Here is a 14,870-nt window from a genome sequence, read left to right as displayed (position 1 = left end):
TCATCACCTTAGTTTTTAACCATTCATCGTAGCATAGTTGTTAAGAGCATGGGCTTCAGAGATGGAAAACTCCAGTTCAAATCTACCATTTAATAGCCTTGTGCACTTAGACCAAGCCACTTTATTTTTCTAATTTTTAGCTTCGTCATTTGTAGAACAGATATTAATGTCTTGGGGTTGTTAGGAAGATTAAATGAAATAATTGCATAAAACAATTAGCACTGTATCTAGCACATGGAAAGCACTCAATGGGTGGTTTTCAAGGCTTATGTTATTTGTATTGTTTTTTTTTTTCACTCAAACTATTATCAATCTCATACCTACATGTCTCAATAGATTCCTCACCGTGTCCCTAGTATGAGTCTTCTCTCCTCCAATCTGTAGTCAGGGTGATTTCTCTAAACTGAAAATCTGAACATGTCATTCTCCTGCTTAAAACCTTTCAGAGGCTCCCTCTGGATAAGAATCAAAGTCCTTCTTCCAGCACACAAGGCTCTGTGCAATCTGGCCCCTACATTTCTCCAACTCATTTGTGCCACTGCTCTTCTCACACCATGGGGTCCAGTCAGGATGAACCACAAGTAATTCCCATTTCCCCATATTTCTCTCTATCATTTGGCCCAGTGGACACATTCCTTCCTCTGTCTGCAGTATTACCACTCCACCCTTTATCTAGTAAGCCAGTCACATGTCATGACCCAACTAGGCCAACTCTTCTAAGAAATCTACTCTAACTCCCTGGGGCTTCAATACCCCCTACACTGACCCAGTGTACCCCTGTTCTATTTACCTGCTTCAGTCAATAGCACCTACTAGACTCTATTTTCCATAAATGTTAATATTATGATTCAGTTCAGTTTAGTTCAGTCGCTCAGTCGTGTCCGACTCTTTGTGACCCCATGAACTGCAGCACACCAGGCCTCCCTGTTCATCACCAACTCCTGGAGTTCACTCAGACTCACGTCCATCGAGTCGGTGATGCCATCCAGCCATCTCATCCTCTGTCGTCCCCTTCTCCTCCTGCCCCCAATCCCTCCCAGCATCAGGGTCTTTTCCAATGAGTCAACTCTTCACAGGAGGTGGCCAAAGTATTGGAGTTTCAGCCTCAGCATCAGTCCTTCCAATGAACACCCAGGACTGGTCTCCTTTAGGAGGGACTGGCTGGATCTCCTTGCAGTCCAAGGGACTCCCAAGAGTCTTCTCCAACACCGTAGTTCAAAAGCATCAATTCTTCGGTGCTCAGCTTTCTTCACAGTCCAACTCTCACATTAGTAACTAGTAAATTCCCAATTCTTGCCACATAACTAATATACAATAAACAGTTTTTAAAAGACAGACAAACAGATAGAAAGAGAAATTGCTTGGCCAAAGAATATGAACATTTTTATGGCTCTTAATAACTATACAGAATCCCAAAAAAGACTGAGCCAATTTACACAGTCATACGGCCACAAATAACCTAGCTTATCTCCCAAATTCTAAAATCCTTATGTTACCCTTAAAAGCTGTTTAGTGTATATTTTCAGCTCTCACCACTATGCTTATATTCTCACCATAAATGAAAATTTGAGAATCATACACTAACAAATACTGGATGTCAGCCAGCCAGACTTTTGGAGGATCCACTTCTAAAAGATTGCTCCTAACTGTAGTGTGGACAGAAAGTTCTATATTATACATTTTAGAAAATGGTCAAGCCCTCTAGCCCACCCCTGCAAACGAGAGGAGGCAAATTCACCTTGGACAGCTTCAGGATCTTGGAGTGCTCCCCTTCCATCTCTCCACTATAGTCTCTGGGGTGAGTAATCAACTGCCAGTCATAGGTGTAGGCTTCTCCTACGGAAGGGCAGTTACAAACATCATGAAAACACAAACCTACACATAAAGAGGGCAGCCATACAGGCTGCCAATAACAAACCTTTTCTAGTCTTGACAAGATCTTAGTTTTCAAGATTTCACCCTAAAGCCAAAGGGAAACCAAACATTCTGCTGAAAGGAAGGGTAGGTTCTGCTGATGGCTACACTTAGGGCTTCTTCCATTCTCCCCCCAGCCAAGCTCATTCCTGCCCCATACCCACCCTGCTTTGGACCAATCCTCCCCTAAAATACCAAGTCACTCATGGTGTGGCATCCAATTAAAATACATGCCCTACCAACCACTATGGGTGAACTCATTGGGAACAAAGGCCATTTTCTTGCAAAACTTCTTTTGCAACAAAGAACAGCAATGACTTCTAAATAACATGGTTCAAAAATAGCTTTTTACAGAGTGCTAACAATGCTCATCTCACTGAGGTCATCACACCCTGGTGAGTTAGAAGAGCTACTTCATTCCTGCTGAGCTAAATAACACACTGCAGAAGGTAGTAGAGGATGGCCCATTTAAAACAGGCCCCACTGAAATTAATTAAGATCAAATGAAGCATTAAATGGTCCTCATTTGCAGCTTAGACTATATGACTATCTAGAGTGACCACAGAATCCTGTTATCTAAGTGGAATTCCTCCCCAGTTAAAGTGGTCTTAAATATTTTGGGGAACAAAATGCATTTAATGGCTAGGAAAGGGTGAGATTTGGTAGGAAGGTTTAATTTAAGTTACTACTCAAAAGGGAAAAATAAAAGGAAAAAGAAAAAGCCTCAAATGCTTACAGAGAATGGTCATCTTTTTCTTATTTCATGAGTTCAAAAGTTAAAGTTAACACATAGAACTTAATTCCAGACTTAAGATGAGATTTTACTTTATAAGCCTGAGATACAAGATCATCTACTCTTTCTTCCTCCAGAAAATACTGGCTTTGTTTTGGCCAACTGTCAGCCCCAGGCAGCTCTAATAAATGTAGATGTAAAAGTTAGGTGAGGTGAGGAGCAGGAAAGAAGTGGGAGAAGGAGAACTGGTGCTAAGAGATGACATTTCTTGAACTGTAGTTAGGAAAAATTTTTCCACACAGAATACAGACTCACACTAGGAACTGACGATTTTCTCATATCTAAGGCTAGCAACACAGATTTCAAAATATGACAATATTCCTAGGACAGAAAAGCTCAGGGGGATGAATTATGCCTTACAGACAGGAATTTGCCCAAGGGTAGGAACAACGGAGTGTAGGTCTGTTGGACAGAATGCTGGTTTTAATGATTTAGGGCATGGTTTTCAACCCACGCCTCTGAACCAGAGGATCCTGAGAGGTGCTTCAGGGTTGCCAAAGACGACCAGGGGGATGAAGAACAGGCAGGGCTGGTCCTGCCTCACTGTCCCCAACCTCTGAAAGTTTGAAACCAGCCATCTCATGTATCACCAGATAAAGGTTGAAGAAACTGGGAAAAGGAGAGTTGAAAAAATCTGTTTTTGAACTGATGTGTTTTGGAAGACTGATATACAAGGTGCTGTTAACTCAACCACATACGGGTATATGCAAACAGGGGTAAGAAAAGAAAATACAGTAGAGCCGGGATATCTTTCAGGAAAGAGCAGAAGCAACTGTAGCTCAAAGCAGCTCTTTCCTCACTTGCACCTTCAAAGGCCACCAAATCCATTCACCTTGTCACCAGAATAGGAAAGGAAAATGTTTCTTTATAGGAAGGTAGAACAAATTGATAAGGAAAACTCAATTTGAGGGCAGAAATACAGAACAGAGAGGGAGGGCATTTAGGTTCTGGAAAAGTACTTTTTGCAGAAATAGGCCCTGAAAGTAAGGATACTGTACCAGAAATGTGGTCCTAAAATGGAAGGACCCATCCTGAATAGAGTATGGCATTCTGTTTTTAACTAGCTTTATAACTAGCTACTTGACCTACCTTATGAGAGTAACACAAATTCAATGCAATCATTTTCCATCAAAGAATGCTTCACTTCATGTCACAGACAGTCTTGAGACAATGTGTGTTTGTAAGTCAAACTTTGGTATACTAACATATACTTCAAAGGAGAAAGGATGCTCACATTACCAAAGTTTTCTTAAATAATAAGTTAATAATCCCCTAATTTATATATTTTATAAATCTGAATATTGTATATTACATCGGGCTTGGTTTTTTTCTTTAAGTGACAAATCTATCTTAGCAGTAGTCTTGAATACCTTCTCTACAAGTTCTGTATCTGCTACTTACTAGTTGTTTGGCCAAAATAAACAGGTTAACTGAGTCTCAGTTTATTCCTCTTTTAAATGGATATAATAAAATCTACATTTAAAGAGCATCCACTATGTGCTAGGCACTAAGGTATATAGGTACCTTATATACCCCTTCATTTTACCCTTCGAGTAACCTTATGAAGTAGGGATTACTATCTTCATTCTACTGAGAAAGAAATGGAAACTTAGAGAAGTTAAATAATCGACTTAAAATTATCCAGCTAATGATTTAAAGAGATGGGAATATCAGACCATCTTACCTATCTCCTGAGAAACCTGTAGGCGGGTCAAGAACCAACAGTTAGAACCTTACATGGAACAACTGACTGATTCAAAATTGAGAAGAGTATGACAAGGCTGTTTATTGTCACCCTGTTTATTTAAGTCACATCATGAGAAATGCCAGGCTGGATGAGTTACAAGCTGGAATCAAGATTGCCGGGAGAAACACCAACAACCTGAGATATGCAGATGACACCACTCTAAAGGCAGAAAGTGAAAAGGAACTAAAGAGCCTTTGATGAGCATGAAAAGGGAGAGTGAAAAAGCCAGCTTAAAACTCAATATTAAAAAACTAAGATCATGGCATCCTGTCCCATCACTTTATGGCAAATAGAAAGTGAAAACATGGAAGCAGTGACAGATTTTCTCTTCTTGGCCTCTAAAATCACTGCAAATGGTGACTGCAGCCATGAAATTAGAAGACTGTGTCTTGGCAGGAAAGCTATGACAAACCTAATGTATTAAAAAGCAAAGACATCACTCTGCCAACAAAGGTCCGTGTAGTCAGGGCTATGGTCTTTCCAGTAGTCGTGTACAGATCTGAGAGATGGACTATAAAGAAGGCAGAAAGCCGAAGAATTGATGCTTTCGACCTGTGGTGCTGGAGAAGACTCTTGAGAGTCCCTTGGACAGCAAGATCAAACTAGTCAATCATCAAGGAAATCAACCCTTAATACTCGTTGGAAGGACTGATGCTGAAGCTTCAACACTTAGGCCACCTGATACAAACAGCCGACTCCTTAGAAAGAACCTGATGCTAGGAAAGACTGAAGGCAGAAGAGGACAACAGAGGATGAGATGGCTGGATGGCATCACCGATTCAATGGACATGGACTTGGGCAAACTTCAGGAGATGGTGAGGGACAGGGAGGCCTGGCATGCTGCAGTCCATGGGGTCACAGAGAGTCAGATGCAACTTGGAGACTGAACAACAACTAAGCTATGATTTGAATCCAGCCTTAATATCAAAGCCTATGATTTCAAACATTACACTGCCTCTCATATCATATAAATATTTGTACATGTGCAAGCTATATCCTAATCTCACAGGACTTTTAGAATAAATAAATGTATGTAGATATCATTATAAATGAAAACACTAAACAAATTAAGTGGATTTTTACCTGCATCTGGTTCTGGAAGAACAAATGCATTTAACTGAACTTCATTCTTAGGTAATGTAATCTGAACACTGTTTCCAGCAGACACCACCAGTTCCTTTATAACTGGAAAGGAAGTCAATACACATGAGATAAGAAATTAGGTCCAGACTATCTTATTTCTCTCCTTTCTTTTGTAGTCAAATTTCATCCATAAACAATTTTCAGCTATTGTCTTCATTTCTTCTTTATCAACCCTCTAATCCCTTGAAATGTGACTCTGCCCCACTTTTTCACTGAAAAGCATCTTCAGAGGTCATCAACAAAGTGCTTTTAGCAAATCTAATAGCTGTTTCTCAACCCTCAACCTTCACCTCTGTAACATCTAATACTGCTGACTGCCTCCATCTTAAAGAACTCTTGGTTATTATACCATATTATTCCACTTTCTTCCTTTCTCTCTGAGTTTTTCTCCACTGTATTTTAACTATAGTCTTTCCCTAAGCCCTCCTTATACAGTACTTTTCACAGAATTCAATAAATAGAATTTAGCTCTGTTTCATCATCTTTCTGTTGATAAAATACATAAAGTTCCTCAAAGAAATGTTGACCACAGGGCCAGCCTTAATTTTCTTTCCATTTCAACCGATATAACCACAGACTTAGATAATTCCAAGAATCTTAATTAGTCTTTCCTCTGCTAGCTCTCCCTATTCTAATCCATTCTGTCTTCCTAAAACACCTATTGCCAAAATTTTTCTAAAATACTCACCCACCATTTTACTCTCCTACTTAAGACCCCCACTCACACTTCATGCTTCAGTCCAAACTCCTAACCTGGCATAAGAGATCCAGCATCACTGGATTACATCATCTCATCCTTCCCACCCCTGATTCTGCCTCTAGCTATATTCATTTTCCCTCTTGGGCTCCATGGAAACCATGGTCTATGCTAGGGGACTTTGCTTAAAACTATTTTCTTCAACTGGGGTGTAGTCTTACCTTATTATAAGTACAGTACTTTGTTTCTGGCTTAAAAGCCAGTCTTCTCTCCAAAAAAATCTTTTCAGACCATTTCAGTTCAAACTAATCTACTTCCTGAACTACTTCTGCATTTGGAACATCCACATCAGCTAATAATTAGATACTATCTTTCGCTTTCACCAGCTACTTCATACACGTCAAAGTTTCTCAACTATGACATTTTGGACCGATTATTTGTGTGTGTGCTGAGGTGAGGGGGTATCCTGCACCCTGTAAGATGTTTAGTAGTACTGAACCCGGGTCTCCCGCAGTGTAGGTAGACGCTTTCCCGTCTGAGCCACAGGGGAAGCCCTAGTGGTACACCTACTAGTCACTACCAACTAACTCGATGTCAGTAGCACCCCTCCTCCACAGTTGGAACATTCAAAAACGTTTACAGGCTTTTGAGAACCACTGATTATATAAATCTTATTTCTCTAACAATAATTGTTCATTTGGATGAGACCCAAGAACTAAGAGAGCTTAAAGCAAACAATTGGCTGGTTCATCCATATTCCAAGACTGGGAGGTGAAAAGGGTTTCCTACACAAATATGAAATTTGAGATTTATCTGTCTGCTTGGAAATACTGCACTCAGGGAGAAATGAAACTATCCATTATGGAAACTTCAGCATTTAGACACCCCAGGATGTGGAATAAGAACTGCTGAAGCAATTTTTCAAAAGAGGAAAAAAGAAAAGGAAAAAACCACTATACTCAGAGAAAGTATAATGGACAAAAATACAGCACAGCCCAAATCTTTCACAATTATACCAAAAATCACAACCATCCTGCCTGAACACAAAAATTATTTTAATGCCGCAAGACTGAAACCCTAGATTTCATGTTATATTACCACCAAAGGAAACCTTAAGAAATTAAAAACTGGCACAAAAATTCATTTTCACTGGCTTTGCTAAACCCTGTTGACTTTTTCAGGAGATAAAGATCAACTTAGTTTCCTTGATTAACCATTTCCTCCTAATATCTCGGAATGGAATTTATGAAGCAGACCTGCCGCTAAAGGAACGCTCCATATAAATCTCCTTTCTATGACCTGCTTTAAAAATAAAGATGCAGAAATTTCTGGCAGTCCACTGGTTAGGACTTAGCACTTTCACTGCTGAGGCCCAGGTATGATCCCTGGTCGGGAAACTAAGATCCCAGAAGCCATGTGGTACAGCCTAAATAAGCACTTTTAAAAAGAAAATAAAGGTGCTATCAAAATCAGAGACACAAATGTTCTGACCTATGATCTGCCATTCAGAAGGCAAATAGTTGTACAGATCCGACTTTCTTCCCAGTGGTCACTGCTTGGTTCCCTGATCATTATTTAACTGAGTCTAGGCAGTGGAATTCTACTCTAGAAAGAGCCTCATAAATTCCCATAGGTTGGAGCTTACTGAAAAAAACAATTGCGAGACCATGTACTATAATTATAGGGATACTAACTAATAGGATTATTTCTTTAATCTACAGTATTAATAAAAGTCATGTCTCTGTCCTTTCTTCCCACTAAAAGGGAACACTTTGATCAAAATCTCTGTCTCCCCATCCTATCTCCAAGGAGAGAAGCAAAGGGCTCACCTGGGAGTGGTGTGGAGGTGCTCTGGAAAGAGGCCTGGGGGGTAGGGGTGGCATAACTGTAGGAGGGAGCCACTGGCAGAGGGTGAGCAATCTGGACTTTCTCAGGGCTTTTTACTTGCTGAATGCTAGGAGTAGCACCGGGATCCTCTGATGCTTCACGCTGAACTGATACATCTGACCGACCAGGAATCTTCACACTCAGGTCTGTGGTTAAGGGATTAAAAATTGTGTCTGTGCTGTGGACCTAGAGAAATGCAAAATTTTATTTGAATAGGCAAAAGTTATACAGTCAGTTTTTAAGATAATGTCTCATGAAATAACTGCAAGTTAAATGATTTTTTGAAAAATTCAAAACCGCCAAAGATACTAAAGAAATTAATCTTACCACGCAAATTGGTATTAAAAAATGTTGATATAAATGTTCCTAGTATTTTTCTCTCTATGCAAAAAGTTTTGCTTAAAACAAAGCAGTAATAATCGCTCCATGTGTACTTTTATCTCCTTCTCACTTAACATTTATATTCAATCTTTCAACAAATACATATTAAGCACGTATTATAAAGCAGGCCTGTGGATCCAAAACATAAATAAAATATAATCACTGTGCTCAACAAGTACACAATCTAGTGGGGGAGAAAGGACTAGAAACACAAGCCAAAATGGTCACTATACCTTTAACAGCTATGACTGAACCAAAGAATCACCATTAGAGTACTTCTCTTTCTTGGAGAGGAAGCATGTGAAGAAGGATAGTTTAATAAATAAATGAAGACTTTCTGGAGGCAGAGAGTCCTGAGATGAGTTCCAAAGGGTAAACTAGACAAGAGGCTGAAGGGTGAGATGTGAATAGCCAAAAGAAATGAGATTAACATGGCTAGTGTTGGGAAACAAGGGTCATAAGCAAAGTGAGAGGCAGGGTGTTGAAACAGAAGGTAAGCTGGAAAGACAGTCAAGGGCCACACTATAGGAGACTGAGGGTGTGCTTAATCACTCAGTCGCTGCCACCCCATGGACCACAGCCCCCCAGACTCCTCTGTCCAGGGGGATTCTCCAGATAAGAATACTAGAGTGGGTTGCCATGCCTTCCTCCAAGGAATCTTCCAAAACCAGGGATTAAACCCAGGTCTCCCTGAAACTAACATAACATTGTATGTCAATCAAATTTTTTTTAAAAAGCTGGTTCATGCCCTTTGCAGTGAAGTCCTGCCTCCATCTCTAGGCTCAGACAACCACAGATTTGTTTCTGTCACCATTAACTAGTTTAGGCTTTTTTGGAATTTCATATAAAAGGAATCACATACAAACTATTTTTGTTTCTGGCTGCTTCCCTTCAACATAACATTTTTAAGATTCATATCATGTTATATTCACTCTTTTTATTACCAAGTAACATACTTCCCAGGTGGCACAGTGGTAAAGAATTCCCCTGCTAACGCAGGAGATGCAAGAGACAAGGGTTCAATCCCTAGGTCAGGAAGATCCCTTAGAATAGGAAATGGCAACCATTCCAGTATTCTCACCTGGAAAATGTCATGGACGGAGGATCCTGGCAGACTACAGTCCATAGGGTCGCAGAGTCAGATTCGACTGAGCACATGCACGCATGCACATGCACACGTGCACACACGCACGCACACACACACACACACACACACACACACAGAGTCTACCATTACAGAGATAATACCAAATTTGTTACCCATTCATTACTGATGGAGATTTACGTTGATTTCAGTTCTCAGCTCTTATAAATAAAGCTGCTATAAATGTTAGACTAGAGATGTCTTCAAGAAAATTAGAGATACCAAGGGAACATTTCATGCAAAGATGGGCTCGATAAAGGACAGAAATGGTATGGACCTAACAGAAGCAGAAGATATTAAGAAGAGGTGGCAAGAATACACAGAAAAACTGTACAAAAAAGATCTTCATGACCAAGATAATCACGATGGTGTGATCACTCACCTAGAGCCAGACATCCTGGAATGTGAAGTCAAGTGGGCCTTAGAGAGCATCACTACGAACAAAGCTAGTGGAGGTGATGGAATTTCAGTTGAGCTATTTCAAATCCTGAAAGATGATGCTGTGAAAGTGCTGCACTTCTCCAGTGGACCACATTCTGTCATCAGTGGACCATCAATAGGCAGACAGACTGAAAACCACAATCACAGGAAACTAACCAATCTGATCACATGGACCACAGCCTGTCTAACTCAATGAAACTATGAGCCATGCCATGTAGGGCCACCCAAGACGGACGGGTCATGGTGGAGAAATCTGACAGAATGTGGTCCACTGGAGAAGGGAATGGCAAACCACTTCAGTATTCTTGCCTTGAGAACCCCATGAACAGTATGAAAAGGCAAAAAGATAGGATAATGAAAGAGGAACTCCCCAGGTCAGTAGGTGTCCAATATGCTACTGGAGATCAGTGGAGAAATAACTCCAGAAAGAATGAAGGGATGGAGCCAAAGCAAAAACAACACCCAGTTGTGGATGTGACTGGTGATAGAAGCAAGGTCCAATGCTGTAAAGAGCAATATTGCATAGGAACCTGGAATATTAGGTCCATGAATCAAGGCAAATTGGAAGTGGTCAAACAGGAGATGGCAAGAGTGAACATTGACGTTTTAGGAATCAGTGAACTCAAATGGACTGGAATGGGTGAATTTTACTCAGATGATCACTGTATCTACTACTGTAGGCAAGAATTCCTTAGAAGAAATGGAGTAGCCATCATAGTCAACAAAAGAGTCCAAAACGCAGTACCTGGATGCAATCTCAAAACGACAGAATGCTCTCTGTGCATTTCCAAGGCAAACCATTCAACACCACAGTAATCCAAGTCTGTGCCCCGACCAGTAATGCTGAAGAAGCTGAAGTTGAACGGTTCTATGAAGACCTACAAGACCTTCTAGAACTAACACCCAAAAAAGATGTCCTTTTCATTATAGGGAACTGGAATGCAAAAGTAGGAAGTCGAGAAATACCTGGAGTAACAGGCAAATTTGGCCTTGGAATACAGAATGAAGCAGGGCAAAGGCTAATAGAGAGTTTTGCCAAGAGAACGCACTGGTCATAGCAAACATCCTCTTCCAACAACACAAGAGAAAACTCTACACATGGACATCACTAGATGACCAACACCAAAATCAGACTGATTATATCCTTTGCACCCAAAGATGGAGAAGTTCTACACAGTCAGCAAAAACAAGACCGGGAGCTGACTGTGGCTCAGATCATGAACTCCTTATTGCCAAATTCAGACTTAAATTGAAGAAAGTAGGGGAAACCAATAGACCATTCAGGTATGACCTAAATGAAATCCCTTACGATTATACAGTGGAAGTGACAAATAGATTCACAGGATTAGATATGATACACAGAGTGCCTGAAGAACTATGGATGGAGGTGACATTGTACAGGAGGCAGGGATCAAGACCACCCCCAAAGAAAAGAAATGCAAAAAGGCAAAATGGTTGTCTGGGGAGGCCTTACAAACAGCTGTGAATAGAAGAGAAGTGAAAGGCAAAGGAGAAAAGGAAAGATATACCCATTTGAATGCAGAATTCCAAAGAACAGCAAGAAGAGATAAGAAAGCCTTCCTCAGAGATCAATGCAAAGAAATAGAGGAAAACAACAGAATGGGAAAGACTAGAGATCTCTTCAAGAAAATTAATGATACCAAAGGAATATTTCATGCAAAGATGGGCACAATAAAGGACAGAAATGGTATGGACCTAAAGGGGCTTCCCTGGTGGCTCAGAGGTTAAAGCGTCTGCCTCCAATGCGGGAGACCCGGGTTCAATCCCTGGGTCGGGAAGATCCCCTGGAGAAGGAAATGGTAACCCACTCCAGTATTCTTGCCTGGAGAATCCCATGGACGGAGAAGCCTGGTAGGCTACAGTCCATGGGGTTGCAAAGAGTCGGACACGACTGAGCGACTTCACAGAACAGAACAGAACAGAAGCAGAAGATACTAAGAAGAGGTGGCAAGAATACACAGAAGAACTATCCAAAAAAAAAAAAGAGGAAAGACTACTAACAGAGATAAAGAGGATAAATGTTACCATGATAGGGGTCAGTTCATCAAGACGACACAATAATCCCAAACATTTATTTATCTATAACAGAACTTCAAAGTACAAGAAGCTAATCTAACACTAGGAGAGACAAATATATCTACAAAATAGAGTGTGATATTTCATTCTCTCTCTAAATAATTGATAGAAATTAATAGAAAATAAGGATACAGGAAATCTGAACCACACTAACCAATTTGATCTGACATTTATATAACACTTGCCCAACAATAACAGCAGTATACATATTCATTTCAAGTGCACTTGGAACATTTACCAAGATAGATTGTATTCTCAGCATTGAAACAGAGTCTTAATAAATTTAAAAGGATTTAAGTTATACAGCGTTCACTGGCTACAACAGCACTAAATTACAACCAACAATACAACAATATCTGGAAAATCCCCCAAACATTTGGGAACTACATAATACACTTCTGGATAATCCAAAAGTCAAAGGAATAAGCAAAATGGAAAATTGAAAGTATTCTGAACTGAATGAAACTGTAAATACAAATACCAAAATCTGTAGGATGTGGCTAAAACTGTACTTAGATGGAAATTTATAGCACGAAAATGCCCATATTAAAAAGAAGCAAGTCTCAAATAAACAACTTCAGATTACACCTTAAAAAACTAGAAAAAAAGAGCAAATGAAACCCAAATTAAACAGCCATGTAATAATAAAAAATTAGAACAAAATGAAATGAAATAATAAAAATTAGAACAAAAATCAGTAAGAGAGACAAGAGAAAGCAATAGAGAAAAAGAAATGAAACCAAGGATTGTCTTCAAGAAAATCCAGCCAGACTGATCAAAAGGAGGGAAGAAAACCATTTCTTATCCTTTTCCAGACCTAAATTTAAAATCTAAAACTATAAAACTTTTGAAAGAAAACTTAGGAGAAACCTTTCTTAGATAGAAGATCAAAAGCATGATCCACTGAAAAAATCGCTAGGCTCCTCAGTCCATGGATACCTCAATTTAAAAATTTTTTTAAAAACACTGCTTACAGAACGAAAAGCGAGCCAGAGACTGAGAAAATATTTGTAAAACACATATCTGATAAATTACTTATATGCAAAATATATAGGTGTGTATATATATACACACATATATATATATATATACCTATATATATACATATACATATATATATACACATATACATACATATATATACCTATGTATATACATATACTTATGAAAACAATCCAATTTTTTAAATGGGGGAAAACATGAACACTTTACCAAAAACATATGGATAGCAAATAAGAAAAGATGAACATGAAAAGATGTTCAACACCATTAGTAATTAGGGAAATGCAAACAAAACCATAATGAGATACTATTACATATCTATTACCATATCTAAAATGAAAAAGACTCATACCAAGTGATGGTGAGAATGCAGAGGAATGAGAACTTTCATACATTACTATGGGAATGTAAAACGGTACAACTATTTGGGAAATAATTTGGTAATTTCTTAATTAAATACAGAACCTATGATATGACCCAGCTATTCCACTCCCTGGTATTTACCCAAGAAAAATTGAAATGTATGTTCATACAAAGACCACACAAATGTTCCTAGCAGCTCTATCTATAGCCAAAATCTGGAAAAACCCAAATGTCCATCAACAAACGGATAAACAAAGTATGACATGTCCATAGAGTGGGACACTAAACAGTAATAGGAAGAAACCAACTACCGATACATACGACAAGAATGAACATCGAGACACTACGCCAAGGGAAACAGTGAGACACAGAAGACTGCACGTTGCATGGCCCCGTTCACATGGAAAGTCCAGGAAAGGCAGATTTACACAAACAGTGGAGAGCCGGGGCTGGGCGAGGGCGTGAGGATGGCAAAAGGGAAGTGTGGCTCGTCTGGGGCAAAGAAGCACCAGGAAGTTCTGGGGGCTATGGAATGTTAACTGGCTGTGGTTATGATATACAACTCTATGTTCTTGTTTAGTTGTTAAGTTACGTCCGACTCTTTGCGACCTCATGACTGTGGCCTCCAGGTTCCTCTGTCCGTGGGATTTCCCAGACAAGAATACTGGACTGAGTTGCCATCTCCTTCTCCAGGCAATCTTTCCAACCCAGGAATCTAACCTGTGTCTCTTGCATTAGCAGGCAGATTCTTTACTACTGAATCACTTAGCCACAGAGGAAGCCATACAACTCTCTACATTTACTAAAATCACTGAATTGTACACCTAAAAGGAACGAGCTGCTGCTGCTGCTACTAAGTCACTTCAGTCGTGTCCGACTCTGTGCAACCCCATAGACGGCAGCCCACGATGCTCCTGTCCCTGGGATTCTCCAGGCAAGAACACTGGAGTGGGTTGCCATTTCCTTCTCCAAGGAATGAGCTTTACGGTATGTAAATTATATCTCAATAAAATTGTAAATTACACCTCAATAAAGAAGAGAATATAATGTATGATTCTATTTAAAAACTCTAGAAAATCTATAATAACCTAAAGCAGATCAGTGGTTGCCTGGAATAAGGGAGGAAATGGAAAAGAAAGGAGTAAACTCTGGGGGTAACAGATATGTTCATGACCCATTTTTGTAGTGATGATTTTATGGATATATACATATGTTAAAAATAATCAAATTATACACTTTAACATGCAGTTTAGGGAATTCC

The 14,870-nt window shown here is 39.6% G+C and overlaps 1 protein-coding gene across 3 annotated transcripts in view; it reads right to left on the bottom strand.

Moving 5' to 3' along the window:
* Positions 1-14,870, bottom strand: part of KIAA0319L (KIAA0319 like) — a 97,230-nt gene that overhangs the window by 31,865 nt on the left and 50,495 nt on the right. For all 3 annotated transcript variants that reach the window (XM_070368454.1, XM_005892638.3, XM_070368453.1), the window contains 3 exons: positions 8,124-8,367; positions 5,538-5,639; positions 1,739-1,836 (listed from right to left, as the gene is read on the bottom strand). In XM_070368454.1, coding sequence (XP_070224555.1) covers positions 1,739-1,836; positions 5,538-5,639; positions 8,124-8,367 — 444 coding nt within the window. The remainder of the gene's footprint in view (positions 1-1,738; positions 1,837-5,537; positions 5,640-8,123; positions 8,368-14,870) is intronic.

The sequence above is a fragment of the Bos mutus genome, chromosome 3, assembly GCF_027580195.1.
Source record: "Bos mutus isolate GX-2022 chromosome 3, NWIPB_WYAK_1.1, whole genome shotgun sequence".
In the NCBI taxonomy this organism is placed as follows: domain Eukaryota; kingdom Metazoa; phylum Chordata; class Mammalia; order Artiodactyla; family Bovidae; genus Bos; species Bos mutus.
This window is presented reverse-complemented; position numbering and strand designations above follow the sequence as displayed.